This window comes from Carassius carassius, chromosome 2, assembly GCF_963082965.1.
Source record: "Carassius carassius chromosome 2, fCarCar2.1, whole genome shotgun sequence".
Classification (NCBI taxonomy): domain Eukaryota; kingdom Metazoa; phylum Chordata; class Actinopteri; order Cypriniformes; family Cyprinidae; genus Carassius; species Carassius carassius.
The window spans coordinates 50,510,758-50,530,666 of NC_081756.1; the positions used below are offsets into that span (position 1 = coordinate 50,510,758).

At 40.1% G+C, this 19,909-nt stretch overlaps 1 protein-coding gene across 49 annotated transcripts in view; it reads left to right on the forward strand.

The window, feature by feature from the left end:
- The window catches only part of LOC132111450 (receptor-type tyrosine-protein phosphatase delta-like), a 349,673-nt gene that overhangs the window by 293,137 nt on the left and 36,627 nt on the right, over positions 1–19,909 (forward strand). For 11 of the 49 annotated variants that reach the window (XM_059518826.1, XM_059518770.1, XM_059518791.1 and 8 more), the window contains 13 exons: positions 350–453; positions 4,221–4,509; positions 5,511–6,092; positions 6,400–6,545; positions 6,662–6,806; positions 7,959–8,264; positions 9,117–9,310; positions 10,207–10,233; positions 10,855–10,972; positions 12,785–13,372; positions 13,665–13,765; positions 17,420–17,676; positions 18,844–18,937. In XM_059518826.1, the coding sequence (XP_059374809.1) occupies positions 350–453; positions 4,221–4,509; positions 5,511–6,092; positions 6,400–6,545; positions 6,662–6,806; positions 7,959–8,264; positions 9,117–9,310; positions 10,207–10,233; positions 10,855–10,972; positions 12,785–13,372; positions 13,665–13,765; positions 17,420–17,676; positions 18,844–18,937 (2,951 nt within the window). Of the gene's footprint in view, positions 1–349; positions 461–1,818; positions 1,831–4,220; positions 4,510–5,510; positions 6,093–6,399; positions 6,546–6,661; positions 6,807–7,958; positions 8,265–9,116; positions 9,311–10,206; positions 10,234–10,854; positions 10,973–12,784; positions 13,373–13,664; positions 13,766–17,419; positions 17,677–18,843; positions 18,938–19,909 lie in introns of all 49 variants that reach the window. The other 38 variants (XM_059519030.1, XM_059519046.1, XM_059519054.1 and 35 more) reach the window with 14 other exon arrangements.

Below are 19,909 nucleotides of genomic sequence, written 5' to 3' on the forward strand. Positions count from 1 at the left end.
TTGCTTTCCCATAATGCATCGGACCTAGAGAATGAAACACTGCATTAGACATTTTAAGGGGAAACATTTCTACCCCCAGCTTCCAGGAGCTTAGCTTGCATAAACTGGTTAAGTCTATACCGAGCTCTCAAAACCCAGGCATCCCTGCAGATGTCGCCTCTCAGGGTTAAGCGTCAGTATAGCAGCCGGCCTTTAGCCCGAGCCATTTTGTGGCGTAGACCTAAACAGAACAAATAATGCCATTTATAGAGAAAAAAATTGGCCTAGTGTGTGATTTCGTGAGAGTTGTTTAATGGCTGGTGTGGTTATTAATTTTCTTTTCCTGCTGGTGTTCTCTCCCAATGTGTAGGAGCGCTGCAAATAGAACAAAGTGAGGAATCGGACCAAGGGAAGTATGAATGTGTCGCGACCAACAACGATGGCACGCGCTATTCAGCACCAGCCAACCTGTATGTCAGAGGTAGGAACAGCTCACGGTGGTAAACAAAGCCTATAAAAGAACATGTAAAAACTCACAATTTAAACACATCGAGTCCAGTTTTTTCACTGGGGTTCCTCTAGTTTTGTGAGCAGTTTGTAAGTGCGACATTTGATGCAGCCTTGATTTTCTGCCTGTCTGGTGTTGAATTGTAATTTAACCTATATTGTCTTGAATGCTTGTTGTGTATGTTATATGACTGACTCTTAAGATAACAGGAATGATGGATTGAGCTTAACCTCTCTACTCTCTACAGAAAATGTCTGAGCGCTCTGTTTTTTATCTTTCTTTGCCCCCAGATATAGAATACATCTATTTTGATTTATATATTTATATATATATATATATATATATATATATATATATATATAAAACATAATATTTATTGTGGTCAGTTTTTACAGTATAATCGTATTTTATATTCAGTGGGATCTTTAGTTTAAAATTTAGTGTAAAATCTTATGATGCAATATATATGGATGCTTCCTCAATTAAGTGAAGACTTTTGTCCCTAGGATCATTAAATAAAGTGTTAATTAAAAAAAGACAGTAGTTTTAATGCACAGATTATCATGCCCTGAAGTTTATTATATCAGAGAGCTGGTGAAATAAATATCTATTTATTTTTTTTATTTTTTTCAAGCAATCAGAAGGTCTCTTAACTGAATAATAACTCCACTGTATAAATATAAATAGTTTTTTGTTTTGTTTTTTGGGATTATTGACTTATAATGGAACATTTGTCTATCTGTATAATCTGGCACATTAAAGTCAACATGAAACTGTGTTTGCAACCTTTTTTACTTTGATAGCGAGACATTTTTCATATTTAAAAAATAGATTTTCTTCATTTCATCCATAGGGTAATGGTTGGTTGGTACAAACTTAATAACACCTGCACTTTGTAGTTCATCAGCCAGCATGTTATATATGTTAAATATGTTTCATTTTATAAACCTAGCAGGCCTGATGTCCAGCGCTGCTCAGACAAACTGTTACTGCTTTAAATACTGCGGCTGTATTCATGCACAGGTCCCAGTCATGTGGTTTACATGAAAAACCAAAGTATGTTTCTCAAAGACTCTTTGAACAAAACTCCAGAGGAAAGACCACAGTAACTGCTGATGGCATGTAAGCTCATAACTGGACCTGTGTCATATTGTTTAATGGGCAGCACAATAAAAAGCTTGTAAAATGCAGCCCACTTTTCTTTTCCTAGACATTCTGTCTCTAGCAGCAATTCTCTGGGTTGAATGTGGCCTGTTTTACTCTCTCTGTATTTTCCCTTGTTTTTCTCCTCATTTTATTTTGTTTCCGCATCAATTCCCTACATCCCTCAGAGCTGCGAGAAGGTTGGTGTGTTTTTTTTTTCTTTCTAACCATATTCAAACTCAGAAAACAAATGATACAGAACCTAGTCACAATTCCCAAGAGTATGAAAAAAAATGATTGTAGCTGCATTGTACTGTATATGAATGAATTCTGCTTTTGGTTCCTTATGTCCTTTGTTTTGGACTGCTTTTTCTTTCTTCTTTTCCCTATTGTTGTGGTCTGAACGAATGCTCTCCTGCTCTCCGCTGTACTGCTTGACCAAAAAGTGGTGCATGTCATTCAAAATGTGTGCAGTTTGTCGGGGGTTTGCATGGTGGATTGGTCATGCTGAAGTTGTCTGTCTTCTCCCACATGTCAGTGGTCCTGCTTCATTACTTTGACCGACACATGCTTTTCTAACACCTAGAAAAAAGCTTCCATTCGCTGACCTTCACCACGACACAAACTGTGATGAGACATGATCTGTAGCTCCTTGCCACCTAACCAACTGCTAATAAAGGGCAATTGATGCATGTAGAATGTTGTTCTCAAGACCCGACAAACTAAAAGGTATTGAGACAAAAGAGAAAACATCATGTCTCCTGGAACAGCGTTTCATTTGGAAATTAACTGCAATAGGATTGAAAATCTGTTTGCAATAATTAATGATTTCAACTACATAGAAGCGCTACATCTCCGGTCAAATGTTTGTTGCACGTCATCAAAATTCTTATCTTTCCTTTTTTTTCCTCCATTTCTGGTGGTTTCACACAGAGACTTAAAGATTTTAACTCCTCTCTAAACGTTGGTTTAGATTCATCCTGTTTTTATTTTAATTTCAAGTGAAATAATGAAGATCTTGGCAAAGAACTGCCTGCTTAAACAGGAAGTTAACCCTCTCTGGTGTGATGAATAGAAGCAGTTAAATGGGATTTAACCCTGACCGTAGTGCAGAGTTTAGCTCAAACCCTGATCAAACTCTCCCACCTGTGACTCTTAAGACTTTAACTAGCTGTCTCATTGGGGTTAAAATCAAACTATGCATATCAGCGGTCTCCTGGGATTCGAGGAACCCCTCCCTTATGGAATGTAATGTTCTAATCATAGAGATCTAGTTCAGTGTTTCCCAACCCTGCTCCCGGTTGCACAACAACAGTATATTTTGGACATCACCCTTATCTGACCCAACTATTTCAGGTCCTGGAGTCTAAAGAGAACTGAATTGCTTTGGAAAGAGTTTGAAGGTGTGTTGTCGGTGTGCCTCCAGGAACATGTTTGAGAAGCACTGATCTAGTGCACTGCTGTTCAAAAATCTTGCAAGATTTGTTATGATGAACCTCACAAACTGTGTCAAATCCAGAGGTTCATCGTCCTCAGATGGGCTCATTGTAGCAGGACTGATATAAACCACTGCACACTGACTCCCAGAAGCTGTGTAAAGCCGGCAGAGCCTGTCGCTTTGAGAAAGCTCCTGCCACTGTAGTGTGCATTATACATCAGCCGCTGCCGTCTGAGACTGACAGTATGTAAGCAGTAGCACTGACATAAGTTCAGTTATTTTGGACTCTTGAATCTTCTCCCACCCTTCTGCTGTCCCGTAAACCCTCTTTTGAGAAGCTGGCACATAGTAACCCTCTCTCCTCTCGCTTTCTGTCTTGGAGACTCCTGCTTTTAATAGCCCTGTTGATTTCCTGTTATCTGACTCTGCTAGTCCTCTCTCTCATTCTTTTCTCTCATCTTGTTCCTTTTTTCTCTCTAATTCCCAAAGTTTCCCTCTGGAATGAGCAGTTTGCTTGTTTGCATGACAGATTCAGGAATGCCCCCCCACACCCCATTTGCATTGAGGGTTTATCTTTTGCTCGTTTATTAGTTTGTTGCATCTGTTCATTTTCATTTCGATTCAGTTTCAGATTCCCACTTTCATTGTTTATTAATGGTTTCAACACCGTTTCCACACGTGTGTCCACTTTCTGAATGGCAGCTGCAGTCAGTCTTTGCTAGTCTATACCTGTTGTAAGTTAGCGGCCTCCCTGTCACGGGGCCCGTCACTATGTGTGTGATGTGGCAATGTGATTCAGCACATTCCTTCACATCAACTGGAAGAGAACGCAGCATCGAAGTTGTCCAAATGCACACAACTCCTGCATGCTGTGGCCCTCCAGTTCCCCTGTGTGCTGCCGTCTATCTGTCACGCGTGGGTGACCTGTGCATGGCCTCTGTTTCAATGTTCCAGTCCCAAGGGAGTGAAGCGCAATGTTTGTGTCTTCTATATGTGCAGTAGTTTCCTGGTGGATCCTGCTATATCTCACCCATTTGATACAGTGTAGCAGTGGAATCCACTAGATCTTTGTATGCTAAATCTTTTGTCAGTTTCTCACCTGTTAAATGTTCCCAAATGTTCCTTCAGCAAGTCTGTATGGGAAGTTACCAGGACTTGTGTTCTCTTGCAGTGAGACGGGTTCCACCCCGGTTCTCCATTCCCCCAACGGACAATGAGATCATGCCTGGTGGCAGTGTTAACATCACCTGTGTGGCTGTCGGGTCACCAATGCCCTATGTCAAATGGATGTTGGGGTCAGAGGATTTGACCCCTGAAGATGACATGCCCATTGGGCGAAACGTGCTGGAACTCACTGACGTCCGGCAGTCAGCCAACTACACGTGTGTCGCCATGTCAACGCTGGGCGTTATAGAGGCGGTCGCACAGATCATGGTCAAAGGTGAGAATCCACGAGATGACTCGACACTTAACATTCCAACCGGCACCAAGCTCCTGTTATTTGATCTGTCTTACCACATTCTGCAGATTAATCCACAATCTTCTACTGTTGGCACACTTGTTTGCTTAAACAGGCCGACACATTTACAGCTGTTCACATCCACACACACACACAAAGCCTTTGTCTGCAGCAGACATAACAAAATCACATTAGTCATAATATGCTCCAAAAGACGGCACGCAAAGACTAAACACTATCTGTCCTATCACCAGCCTCACCTAATGCGCTCTGAATTAAAGCATTAAATTACAGCCTGTGGAATATTTAAGACATGTTATAAACAAACCGCAGAGCCTCTCTTTCCTCTGGGGTAACAACACCCTCTGGGTTTTCTCCTTATCGCGGATGTACTGTCAAGACTCTCAGCTTTTTTGCTGTATTATATTAGTGGCAAACAGTGCTATAACCCACATCTACTGCTCCTGTGTTGGCAGAGCAAGCTGACACTTTAACCTTCGGCTAGTATCCCAAGGGAAAAGCACATGGTTTGTGAATGCTAATGACAAAGCCATACGAAGAACCAATAAAAGAGCACACACAACAGAGACATTTCTTCTAGACCAGGAGAATAATAATTTCACACCTGTTTGTTATTTACCAAATATTTATAAATGTCTATATCCTTTCGAGAGTGAGGGGAGAATTCACTAAACTAATATGTGCATGAGTTAGACAGCTTGCATTTTCACTTACCATTTGCAATCCAGGCATTAAAAGTGCTGAAATGCCACCTTTCGTAAGTAAATTAGGCTCGTTTTAGAGTGCACCTCAGGGAAAATTAGGCGGCTTTGGATATTTCCTTCATCAAAATCAGACACTAAAATTGGCACCATTTAATTTTAGTGATTTCCCCCCAGTAATCATAAGTAACTAATTACAGTGGATTTTCCATTTTCCCAATCATTGAAATTCACTGATGAGCTTCTTTATTGTTGCTCCAGCTTTACCGAAGCCACCAGGTGTTCCCCAGGTAACGGAACGCACAGCAACAAGCATCACGCTCACATGGGATTCTGGGAATCCCGAACCTGTTTCTTACTACATCATCCAGCACAAGCCCAAAAACTCTGAGGACTCTTTTAAAGAGATTGATGGAGTCGCCACCACTCGATACAGCGTTGGTGGGCTAAGCCCTTACTCTGACTACCAGTTCAGAGTAGTCGCAGTGAATAACATTGGACACGGGCCTCCCAGCGAAGCCATCGAAGCCAAAACAGCGGAGCAAGCACCAAGTACCGCCCCACGGCAAGTCCGAGGGCGCATGCTAAGTGCCACGACCGCCATCATCCACTGGGATGAACCCGAGGAGGCAAATGGGCAGATTACGGGCTACAGGGTTTACTACACCACCGATCCCAGCCAACATGTCAACCAGTGGGAGAAACAGATTGTAAGGACTTCCAACTTCCTCACCATTCCGGGCCTGACGCCCAATAAGACTTACTACATCAAGGTCCTGGCCTTCACCTCTGTAGGAGATGGACCGCTTTCAACTGATTTGCAGATCATAGCCAAAACTGGAGGTGTGTGTTGGGAATCACAGGATTAAAAGCTCTTGTTGTTTAATTTTTGCAGTTATCTTAACGTAATGCCATGTGATGTATTTTTCTATAAGCCCATGAATGAATTACTATTATTATTAAGTTTAAAACTAAAGACTCATAACTGATTGGATGAGCTTTCATACATATAGCCAGTATTCACAATTGAGTCGCAATTGAATCTTGTATGAACCTCGGGTTACTCCAGGAGGACTAAGCTTGTCCACTAATGTATTCCCACAATACAAACATGAAGAGAATTGACCTTGTGTATCACACATTTTTACAGTGCCCTCTCAACCGACGGACTTCAAAGGTGAAGCCAAATCTGAGACGAGCATCTTGCTGTTGTGGAACCCACCGACTCAGACGGGCCAGGACAATCAAATCATCGGATATGAGCTGCTCTATAAGAAAGGAGATGACAAAGAGGAGGTCCGAATGTGAACCGTCATTTTGCAAATGCTTTCACTCATCTAAGTCGCAGAATTGATGTCATTGTCATTGCTCAGGTTGACTGAATAAACTATATTCTGTCGTTCCCTCCTCAGAAACGTGTAAGCTTTGAGCCAACCACAACCTATTTACTGAAAGACCTGAAGCCATTCACTACCTACACATTTCAGCTGGCCGCTCGCAGCAAACATGGCATCGGCGCATACACCAATGAGATATCAGCCGAAACACCTCAGACGCGTAGGTCCCTTTCTATCTTTCTCAAACACAGCGGGGCAAGAACAGGCACATCACGTAACAAAGCAGAACTCCTCCATTTCTCAACAGCATTTGCTAATGTAGTGCTGAATTTGTTTGAGCAGTGCTTTACACAGAGAGATGATTTTGAGAGATGGAGGCATTTCTGTTCTCCGCTTTAAGGGTTCCCTCTGGAGCCTTCTTGTAAGTTCAAATGCAATGATACCTAACTAGAAAAGAGAATTTTATTCCCAAAAGACCTCATATTTATTCTTTGTTCGTTCAAGTTGAACTGTAACCAAACCTTTAGATCAACCCCTTAATTATTATTGCATAATTTGATGCATAAGTAATGTATAACTGCTTTAGTTCGTACTCACAATTTGAGACTATCTGAATAAATCTGAGGTCCTCTGAGTACATGCCAGGTAAGTATCTTGGAAGGCTGTTTTTGCGGTACGGTGTTTGCATGTCCCAGTCTAGAAATGTCAGTCAGGAACTCTTGGACCAACCAGGCTTTTACCTCAAACCAACAGGCCTCGGAAAGGTTGGTGAGCAATGCATTTCCATTTTACAGAGCTGACACATCAACCTTTGAAATTTTGGATTGATGGTAACTGCTTGGAGGAAACAGGGCCCGATTTAAACAGAGCTCATTTATATATTTCACAATGCTGTTGACCTATAACAAGAGCAATTAAAATTTGAGCCCTGAATTTAGGATATTTAGTGGGGGAAATTACATAAGTAGAGTTACGAAGGTAGGTTCGGTAGCATTAGGGTTTGTACCAGTCCCACCCTGCACAATGTGTGAATTCAATTTATCTTTTCTACCTCTTTATGAGAAGTCTTTGACATTACTGCTCATTTTGTTCTTCTTTTTAAGCTTCATTAAATTTATGTTCCTGTCATCATTTTTTTTTAAATAAATGTAGTCCCTGTGATTCATCCTCATTTGATGTCATTTTATGTTCCCTTTGTTTTTTTGTTTTTGTTTGTCCATCAACATCATCTTCACCTTCACCACAAAAACAAAAAAATCCTTTTTCCTCAACCCCTGTGAACCTCACCTGGATCCAACCAAACTACAAAACCACTCAAATCCAATTCAATGACTATTCTGCTCCTCCCTCAATACTCTGATCCTCCAATCAGAGCCCTCAGCACCACCCCAGGAAGTCAAGTGTACGAGTCACAGTTCTACCAGCATTCTGGTAAGTTGGAAACCGCCCCCGATGGAGCTCCAAAATGGAATCATGACCAGATACACCATCCAGTATGCGGCGAATGAAGGCGACGATACCTCGTTGCATCGAGTCTTTGACATACCACCAGAAAAGTACCATTATCTGTTGGAAAACTTGGAGAAATGGACGGAATACCGTGTGACAGTGAGCGCCCACACTGAAGTGGGAGAGGGCCCGGAGAGTTTACCTCAGCTAATCCGTACGGAGGAGGATGGTATGTCTTACTCACACGCCACTGTGACCCTATTCTAATATCTACCCTTAAAACACGCCCCAGTTCTGTCAGACTTCTGCCCAAGGCACCCTAAAACCCCTCGCCCCTCTCACTCTCTCTGTTTACACTAACTCTACTAACCAGGAATTTTTGTGACCTTTCACAGAACCAACATTTGTCCCCCTTTGGCAATTTTTGGGAGAATTTTCGAGAGAATATTCCAGACTTTTTACATGACCAGACTTATTTCATGGCATGTTCTTCTGATGACCTTTAAAATTCCAACAATCCCAAATGTCTTGCTGTTTTCCCCATTTTCTTATTAAGATAAATATAATGGCTTTTTTAATGGATTGAAACTCATTTTCATACATGAAAAAAGATGACTAAATTGACAGCGAATCTTCAGAAATGGGGCTTTTTTTTCTCAAACGTCCCACTATAATGATTTTTTTCCATTTGTTTTTCTTTTTGTCTTCACTCTATCATAGCCAAACTCCTTTAGAGTGCTTCAAACCTGAAACACTCTTGGCTTATTTTTGCTTGTTTTTTTTTCCATATTTTGACTCCACTAAACCCATTTTTCTGAAAAATTAGGTCAGCTGTGTGACCTGTTTTTGGGGATTGTTTTTGTTTTTTGTTTTTGTTTTTTTCTCTCTCTCTCTCTTTCTCTTTTTTGTTTTTGACTTACATTGTTGAGATATTAGTGTTATCCAATAGTTGTTGATATAATCCCATTTTGTAGATTTTGTCTGCTTCACCGCTTTTTCGGGGGAGACATCTCGTCCAGTCGGATGGGAGGTGTCGTCTTTAAGCTTGACCTTTTTGTCTTCTATCCCATAATTCTCTCAGTGCCCAGTGGTCCTCCTCGTAAAGTCGAGGTGGAGGCTGTCAACTCCACGTCTGTTAAAGTGCTGTGGCGGTCGCCGGTGCCGAGCAGGCAGCACGGCCTCATCCGTGGGTACCAGGTGCACTATGTCAGGATGGTTAATGGGGAACCCGTTGGGCACCCTGTCATCAAGGACATGCTGATCGAGGACGCTCAGGTACGCACCCACCTGCACAGCTGCACCGCATCTCAAGTCAATCTTTACAACTTTGACAAGTTTTGTGGTTATGAGAGTTCATAAAGCCAGCTGCCAACTATTTTGATGAAAGTTTAGGACTCTTTCACAAGCTAGCGAGCTGCCTATCAAGTTAACAGAAAGAAGGCTTAATTTGTCAAAACCATTTTTATATTAAATACAGTAAGTTAAGATGATGATTATTACACAGAATAAATGTATTCGTGTCATTTTATTACTTATTAATTGTTTTAAATTGTGCATTACAACAAGGAAGCACAAGTTTTAACACACAGCAAAGAAGACTAAAACTAAAATGAAAATGTATAATGTGTTATAACACACAGCTATTCATTTTAAAACTCCTTGATTGCACATACTATAAGCTATTATTATAAGGACACAAAGGGTAATTTTTTGCTGAATTACCCAAATAACTGTAAGGAAGAGGGGCATAAGTGTATACTCATGAGTATTACAGGTTAGTATAACATTTTGTCATACCTGTCATAAGACTGAATTATAGACATTCATTTTCCCATGTGAGGTTAAGGATGAAGTGCCACGAATCGACCTGTTACATTCTTGATTATACGTGCCTTCATGTTAGACAATGGACAACGTGATGAGATTGGCCCATCTGATTTCACACAACACATCACTTCCTGACCTCAGCGTCTAACGCAGAGACACCGACACGCTGTATGAATCCTCCAGAATTATGAATCATTCATCATCCCAGCATTTGCTCGCTCACTGAAACAGAAGATCGCACGTAGTCTGACACTCTCCCATGTCTTCACCAGCAAAGTGTAATTGAACTTCTTTTCTTGTTTGTCTGTTTGTTTGTTCCTCTGCTTCTCTGGTCTGGGCTTCAGTGGGAGTATGATGATTCAGCCGAACATGTGAGTACATCGCATAATTCTGCAGCTTTGCACATTCACTCGATTTACATACACATTCTTTGCTTGCTGGCCTATTAATATTATTTTGCATGGCCATCTAAAGATGCCATCTCATTCATTAACAATACATGTGAATAATATCTGCATATGTATCTTATCACAGAAGTCCTGATTTTGACATTTTTAAACAACTTAAATCTCACATTTGCATGCAAACTCACAGATATATGCAGTATGTTAACCGAAAATGTTTATTCATAATATTACTGTTACTTGAATAACTCAGTGACCCAACATGAAGGCTTATTTCTGTTTTAAACAAAATAATTTCAGATTCAGTTATTATGCTGAATACTACCTAAGGAGATGCATGCATTTAACATAATCATGATCATTAGAATGAGGGGATGAACAAATTCATGTGAGTTCGCACAAAAGCGACTTACAAACGAGGAGCAAAGCGCACTGATTATCTTAGTGAATGAGTCCTGATGCACACAGAAGCATTTTCCTTTATTCTTTTATACTGACGTTTCACACTACTTAGTAAACACATTCTTGAGCTCTTTTGTTTTATAATGATTTTAAAAATGACTCGTGTCCTGTTGTTTTTTTCTCCAGGAATTAGTCCTCACTGACCTGCACGCTGAGACTGTGTACTCGGTTACGGTTGCTGCTTACACGACCAAAGGTGATGGAGCGCGCAGCAAACCCAAACTGGTCACCACCACTGGAGCCGGTAGGTTCACACCGCTTCAGAGCTATTTCTGCCGAGGCTCAGGCCTCTCCCCAGCAGCCATTACGTCTGAATGCCTATAATTGCCCTCGCAGGGATGACGGCAATTGTAATTCCACTCACCTACAGCTCTGACTTTTAAATGCTCACAGGGGTTAAGGAAATCTGTCATGAATATGGCAAAATAGACTTTTTCAAAAGAAAGAATACGACACACTGTCTTGATTGTCACTGAATGGCTGGAAACGTGCAATCGTTTATAAGTGCAGGCACTTTTCTGCTGTACACCTAATTGTGCTGTTATTCAGCTCCTGAAAAGCCCTTGTATTTCACTTTTGTCCTTGTGCACATGACTGTGAATAGGTGCTCAGTATCACTATTTGATATTGTATTGTTACAAATTGTCATACTCTCCGGGTTTTCAACTGCAGAATTAGGAGGATAGATACAGCAGTGCAATATTAAGAGGATCGGTGGCCGCATGTTAGATCTGTGAGTCTCCAGAGCCAATGCATTACCAACCTACAGTAGATTTAATATCATCTTGATTATATTCTATTTTACCTTGGTTAGTCTTGATTCAATTTAAAGAAACATTTTGTTTGATTAGACACACAACAAAATATCATCAACATCAACAACAAAATATGTTTTTGCCTCCATTTTAACAGTTTAAAAGCTTAAAAGTTTTTTATGTTGCTATCCTGTTGAGAACAACATTGTTAGATTATTTTAGCGCAGCATGCATTTTTGTAGAAGTGGGCGGTTTACTGGCAGATATGATAAAACATTAGATATTTGTCTTCACTGATAGAGATAGTCTCTATCGTGGTTACATCACACTATGATATTTTACCGCTGCATCATCACAAAAATTTACAAGCGATTTTAAACAGCTCAAGTGCAACAAGACTTAAAACTCAATTAGGTGCGTGCACACTGTGTGAATTGAGTTCTTTTTCAGTCCGCACAAACGGTCAAATTCACACAAAAAGGCAGTATTTATGTAAGCATTGTCATACATGTCTTAAGTGAATGTAAACAACTGGGAGAAAATTTACTTACTAAATTTATTTGATCCATGTATTAGGTCTTAAAGTGACAGCAGCTTAAAACATGTTTGTGTCATTCATGTAAGTCAAATAAAATAAAAAAAACTCACTGCTCTTGACTTAAATTTTGCATTCACTGTTATTGAACAATTATTTCTGCCGACATTATTGTCAATGTGGTCTGTGGCCAATTTTGACAAGAAAATTAACCAAACTTTGTTCAACTTAACAATAAACATAATTATTTATAATTGTTTATTCAATGATTGTAAACTGTGGTTAATATGTTTTGATGAAACATCTGTGATGAATTGTTCATTAGTTAATCACAGCAATCCCGTGCTATGGGAATTGAAGTTCACAAAGGTTACAGAAGAAGTTATTTTCCATAACTATTCAAAGCTTCTGCTTTTTGAACTCTGAAGTGTGAAAAAAGGTTTATAATGACAATACTGTCTTCTGTAGAGCTGCTTAACAACTGAAGTTAAATTGGTTTCATAATTAATTTCATCCACTATTCACATTTGTGTTGTCTTTATTGCATTGAAGCTTGAATTATTTAAGATAGTTTTAGTTTTTGTTATCAGTAATTGAATATTGCTGTGATTTCGGAATTGTGAGATTTCAGTGGTATCCATATCATAACAACTGTATTTCCAGCAAAAATAACTATGTTGTGCTCTATATTGATATAATGAATTGAGGTACAGTTGGCCACCTCTAAACTGCCATATGTTTCTCTGTGTCATCTGTCCGTTTTCAGCTCCCGAAAAGCCTCGCCTCATGGTGAGTTCGACGAACATGGGCACAGCATTACTGCAGTGGCACCCGCCAACAAACACCTACGGCCTGCTGCAAGGCTACCGGCTGCGGTTCGGCCGGAAGGATGTGGAGCCCTTGACTGTGATCGAATTCTCTGAGCGTGAGAACCACTACACCACCAAAGAGATCCACAAGGGGGCGTCCTACACCTTCCGCCTCTCGGCCCGCAACCGGGTGGGATTCGGAGAGGAGACGGTGAAGGAGATCACCACACATGAGGACACTCCTGCCGGTTACCCACAAGGCATCATAGCCCAAAGTAGTACAACCACCACCATTCAGGTCAGCTGGCAGCCTGTGGCGCTATCCGAGCGCAATGGAGCCGTCATCAAATATGCCCTTCAGTACAAAGACATCAACAGCCCTCGTAGCCCCTCAGAACTGTTCATTACAGCACCCGAGTCCACCGTCACGCTGGACGGCCTTAAATCAGACACCACGTACGATATAAAAATGTGTGCCTTCACCAGTAAGGGCCCCGGCCCTTACAGTCCTAGCGTCCAGTTCAGAACACAACCCATCAACCAAGGTAGGAGGCTCGCAACACCCTCTCTGCCCCCGTTTGCCTTCTCCTACAACCTTAAGTCAACTGTGAGAAAGAGTTTGGCTTTCAGAAGCAAATCAAATCTGAAAATGCTGCTAGCATAGCTAGTTCAAATCAGTTAGCATCGTGCGGAGTCGATGGTAAGCTGCAGGTAAGGTTGAAGCTCTGGGCTAGTCCTCATGAGGTAGCAGGTGAAGTGCTTGGCAGGTAAGGCTGATGTTGAAACGAAGTGCTGCAGATCTGTTTGTCTAATTCATCTGCCCCAACTTTCTTTTAGCAGTGTTTGCAAAAAATTTTCATGTGAGAGCTGCCATGAAGACCTCAGTACTGCTGACGTGGGAGATTCCTGAGAACTACAACCCCGCACAGCCATTTACGGTGAGAGAATCTGAGAAACCTAGAAAATGTCTACAATGCCAGCTTCACTTTGTGAAAAAGAAGTGTGTTTAATTGTGTTGAAGGCACACTTGTAGTGTACTTCAAAACTTTAAAGTATATAAAAATATAAAAGGCACCTCAAGTCCCAATCCCAATTCTATCCCTTAGTCAAGTCAAGTCACCTTTATTTATATAACGCTTTAAACAAAATACATTGCGTCAAAGCAACTGAACAACATTCATTAGGAAAACAGTGTGTCAATAATGCAAAATGATAGTTAAAGGCAGTTCATCATTGAATTCAGTGATGTCATCTCTGTTCAGTTAAATAGTGCATTTATTTGCAATCAAGTCAACGATATCGCTGTAGATGAAGTGACCCCAACTAAGCAAGCCAGAGGCGACAGCGGCAAGGAACCGAAACTCCATCGGTGACAGAATGGAGAAAAAACCTTGGGAGAAACCAGGCTCAGTTGGGGGGCCAGTTGTCCTCTGACCAGACGAAACCAGTAGTTCAATTAGCACTTCCCCTTTCCCCTACCCCTCCGTTTTGCACGTTCACGTAAAGGGGTAGGGGTGTCTCAATTCTCTTTGGGTTGGAGGGGTAGGGGGAAGGGCCAGATAGCCCTTCAAATGAAGATTTTTCGGGACCACACTTCAAACGAAGGGGTATGAATTATCTCGACAACATGGCTGCTACAGCGAACAAAAAGACTCATAAATGTAAGCTTTTTTAGCATTAATAAAGATTTTAACGAAAAGTAATCATTTGTTTTATGTTACATTCACATACATTACATTAGAAACGCTGTACATACCAGATCCGTCGTAATAACGAGTCATAAACACATCCACAGCTGTAAATCCCGGTTTAGTTAGGAAGGTAAGGGTCCACTGAACGACATCTCATGAAGCTCGTTTAGTCCAACGATGCAAAAACTTTGTAATATAAAAGAGTTTCATTTCTTCAGCGACAGAACTGTTTGCATCCGTTATGGAATAACTCACGGTCGGAAACTGCATCTTGGTAGTAAAAACACGGCATGGTTTTGCAGCGTACAGTGTCACATACAGAATGAGACAATCCACCAGAAAAAAGAATGAATGAAAGATAGGTGAAAAGATAGTATATTTGAATTTTGGCACTCTCTCGTGACGCTCTCTGACACACCTGTCAGCTGATGGAGGCGGAACTTATAGCGATCGCCTTTTTCTGTGTTTGTTTCAGTTTTTATATATGTGAGAGTGTGTTTTATGTTGAATGTGAATGTATCTGCATGATTACCATCTGTTTGAGTGCAAATCAGCCCAAATCAGCTCGCTATTACTGTATGATCACGGCTATCAAAGTGAACGCGTCTAGATGAATAGAGGGAGTGGATTATTTACTTTGGCACATTTGTGTTATTACCATCTGTATAAGTGGCCATCAGCACTTATTTGCATCGTAATTCATTGTAAATGCTGCATTTCTAGCAATCTCAGGATTTTCTGTAACTGGCAAACAAAGTTAAATCTTTTTTTTTATTTTTCTTGTCATTCTTATTTTTCTTATTCAAATTATTCTTATTGTATTTTTCTAGTGCTCAAATAAATCACTTATATGATGTCTAAGTTTCTGTCTAGTGTTTTATAATTGAAAGAAAACTATGCAGTGATATGTTTACTGACTAAATAGTTTGTAGAAGCCTTCAATACTATTGAGAAATATATTTTCTTATATTTCGGGGGGTGGGGGTTTAGACATAGTCTCATGAAAATATTTGAAGGAGTCTCATTTTTCATGATATCTTATTCAGATTTGAAATAGAATCTCATGAGACATATGGCTTTCAACCCATTACTTTTCTAGATTGCTCCAGGACTCATTTCATGTATTTTTATATCAAATAAAAAATATTTAAGTGTGGTAAAAAAAAATTTCAAGGCACTTCACTGTCTATAACTTTTAATATTTTTGAGCATTATCAAATCGGGTTGATAAAAAGTAAAGCCCAAAGGGCTTTCCAAAGACACCAAAATTATGTTTGTAACACACTGAAGTAGGAAACTGTTACAATTATAAGTTAGGTAGAGCACTTTCAGCTGTGAGTCCCATAATGGGGGTGCTGGATAACAGGTTAATAAGAGACACTTTCATGAATGTGTTTCTAAACACAATTAAAGGGATACTCCACACCAAAATGAAAATTTTATCATTAATCACTTACCCCCATGTCGCTGCAAACCCATAAAGGCTTTGTTCATTTTCAGAATGAAAATGTAAGATTTACAAGTTACACTGTCATACTGTCATGTTACACTGTCATGGTCCAGAAAAGTTTGAAAAGCTATGTCAGAATAGTCCATTTGCCATCAGTGGGTCAACCGTTACGTTATGAAGCAACGAAAATACTGTTTGTAAGTGAGGAAAACAAAAATAATGACTTTATTCAACAATTCCATTGTCAACAGTCTCCTCTGTGTCTCTTCATATCACCATATGCTGCATATGCTCTTCTGTATCAGCCGCACTTCAAGGATGCACTGTTTCTACGTGTATTTAGCTTTGATTTGAAAGGAAACAGTGCATCCTTGTGGCACGGCTGATACAGAAGAGCATACGCAGCATACATTGATATGGAGAGACAGCAAAGGAATTATTGAATAAAGTTGTTATTTTTGTTTTCTTCGCTTACAAAATATATTTTTTCTCTGAGAAACTCTTTCTGATATTGCTCCACTATTTTTCGCCGCAGCATTGGGGGAATTGGTGATCCTCTGCCCATCTTGACTTCTGAGAGACACTGTCACTCTGAGAGGCTCTTTTTATACCCAATCATGTTGTCAATTGACCTAATCAATTGCAAATTGGTCCTCCAGCTGTTCCTTATATGTAAATTTAACTTTTCCGGCCTCTTATTGCTACCTATCCCAACTTTTTTGGAATGTGTAGCTCTCATGAAATCCAAAATGAGCTAATATTTATCATGCCATTTCAAAATGTCTCACTTTCTGTGAATAAAATATAAGTTTATGAGATTTGTAAATTATTTCATATCTTTTTTACTCACAATTTGTACAGTGTCCCATCTTTTTTGGAATCAGATTTGTATAGGACATACAAGTTTCAATAGAAATTACATTAAAGTATATTTTAGTTGATCATAAATGCTCATCAGTACATTCAGCATTACTTTATCCATATTTCAAAGACAGAAGTCATTATAGAATTACAGCTAAAGATGTTCTTCAGTCCTACTTAAGAGGGTCAAAAACGCTATAACATTCAGCTAATTGCATTTAATATACATTTAAACTATAATACATTTTAATGTAACTGCAAGTAAAATGCAGTTAAGTGTCTGAAACATTTACAAACGTTTTTTTTCCTTTTTTTATACTCTTAATATGCTAAGTATGCACTTAATATGTACTTTTAAGTAACTACTACTTTATCACAAGGGACCTTCTAAGGCAGAGTAAGAATCCATGATGGATACATGCAATTCCCATTTAATATTTGGCCAAAAGAATGCTGCCTAACATTTGGAGCATCCCTTTAAATGCCTTTAAATGCTTCCTACACAGCCTACACACTTGGTTTTGGGTCACTAGAGAAAGCTATCACTTTCAATCTGGTTAAAGTTTGGCGTAACTGTGGTTCGCTTATAGATCCTGTATGATAACGGACAGAGCGTGGAGGTGGATGGGAAGCTGACACAGAAGCTCATCACCAATCTTCAGCCGGAGACGCAGTACTCCTTCCTGCTCACCAACCGTGGGAACAGCGCCGGAGGACTGCAGCACCGCGTCTCCACCATGACAGCCCCTGACATACTGCGCACCAAACCCTACCTGATCGGCAAGACCAGTTCAGACGGCATGGTCACGGTCGAGCTGCCCACTGTTCAGACAGCTGAGAAAGTCAAGTGAGTACCAGTTCTGCTTTGTGTTCGGGTTTAATGAGAGCAGCACCTGCGTCCCAACACTACGTCTGTTTATATGGATATTGTGCACATTATTGTTCTTTTGACTTGGGATTTAAGTTGAAATTATTATAATTTAGGGACAATTTATAATGGGAAGGATTCAAGTCTCAGCCATGTTTTTGGGTGGTTTCTATGTATTGGAATTGAGCATACAGCATATTTTGAGCATATTTATTTTATTTTATTGTATTTTTTTAATGAAGTGAGAATGTGCACATTTTTAAATTCCCCTCACTCTCAGGTTGATTATCTGTGGTTAGGAGCAGAAAAGCAGCTGAAATGTTCACAGATATCAGTTCTCTATGGCACTTCTGCTGTAGAAATGATGAGTTAAAGATGGCGCTAGTAGAAATCTAAAAACAAGCCTGCTTTATTCATGTGCTTCGTGAAATTAACAGATGTTATTTGGACAACAAATAATTTAAAAGAACAATATTTTACAGTAATCTTATTTATGATTGACATACAATAACCTAGGCAAGTGAGACCAAAAATGTCGTTAACATCAGTGTACAAAATGTTTCCAAATGTACACGTACCACATGCATTAAAGTGTCATTTTAGTATCCAGATCTTTTATCTTTTAATTCGATTTTTTTCTTCCATTTTAATTTTAGTTAAAGACTTAGTCATTTTGTTTTGCATTTTTGTAATTTTTATTTACTATAGTTTTCATTATATCTTATTTCAGTCAATGCTTTTTTTCATTTATTTTTTTATTTCAAGTATTGATTGAAAAAATAAATTGTTAGTTAGTTAATTATTAGCTACCTCCATGTCTAACTTGCAAGCATGTCTGCAAGATTTAAGTGCATGCTGGTTGAGAAATATTTTCAAGAAAGTCAGAGGAGTTTAGAGAGGAGATGAGAGTGATGGCCTGTTTTCAGCCGTCATGTCTGTCAGAGAGACCCTCATTAGTGCGTGAGACCGACTAAAGCGCGGTGAGGTTGGCAGGTTATTGATGTGTTTACTGAGGGTCGCTCTCTTTCGTCAAACATGTGGTTAATCCAGTGTCATCCCGAGTGGATTGGCAGGTCCAGATTGATTGGAGCTAATCTTGATGGATGTCAGCACAACCTTATAGTCTCTGTCTGGCTCTCTCTGTAGGGGTTACTACATCGTGGTGGTGCCGCTGAAGAAACAACGGCCCGGGAAGTTCATCAAACTCTTTGAAAGTCCAGACGAGATGAATGTGGAAGAGGTAAGAGATGCCCAGTCCACCTCACAGCTGTATTTAGAGTCATTGCATCATACACTGATCAGGCAGCAGCACCTGTAAGGACATGATTCCCAGTGTAACTACCAGCAGTTATGTGAAAGAAAGCAGCGAGAGCTCACAGTCGTTTCATCGGCTCCAGTCATATGCAAATCTGCTCCTGCCAACAAAAGCAGCTCTCCTCTAAAGGGCAGGACAAGAGGGCGAGAGATAGAGGAAGTCTGCGTTATCACTCCAGCCGAATGCTCAGTATTATTTTTAGCCGGAGTAAATATTTGAGAGGCTTTTCTATGGCGTAAGGCGGCGAGTGTTCTCCTCTGAATTGCACCAGACAGGCTGCCGAAAGCCAGCCGCTGCTCAGGAAGTGGCGGCACCATGCAGGGATCTTCGTCCTAATTGGTTGACCGATGGAATTGCCCCTCCCCCCACAAGCTGGCCTAAGTTACTTCTGAAAACCTGGTTACTGGTAGTACAGTGTGTTTAGTTAATGAAGAAAACACACCATCAGCACTGCGGTCGCCACCATTTCCTCAACATCAGAGCAAATGCCACAATGACATTTACTAGAACACTGTTTACCAGCTAGAGTTATATATATACAGTACAGACCAAAAGTTTGGACACACCTTCTCATTCAAAGAGTTTTCTTTATTTTCATGACTATGAAAATTGTAGATTCAGACTGAAGGCATCAAAACTATGAATTAACACATGTGGAATTATATATGGAATTATATACATAACAAAAAAGTGTGAAACAACTGAAAATATGTCATATTGTAGGTTCTTCAAAGTAGCCACTTTTTGCTTTGATTACTGCTTTGCACACTCTTGGCATTCTCTTGATGAGCTTCAAGAGGTAGTCACCTGAAATGGTCTTCCAACAGTCTTGAAGGAGTTCCCCGAGAGATGCTTAGCACTTGTTGGCCCTTTTGCCTTCTGTCTGTGGTCCAGCTC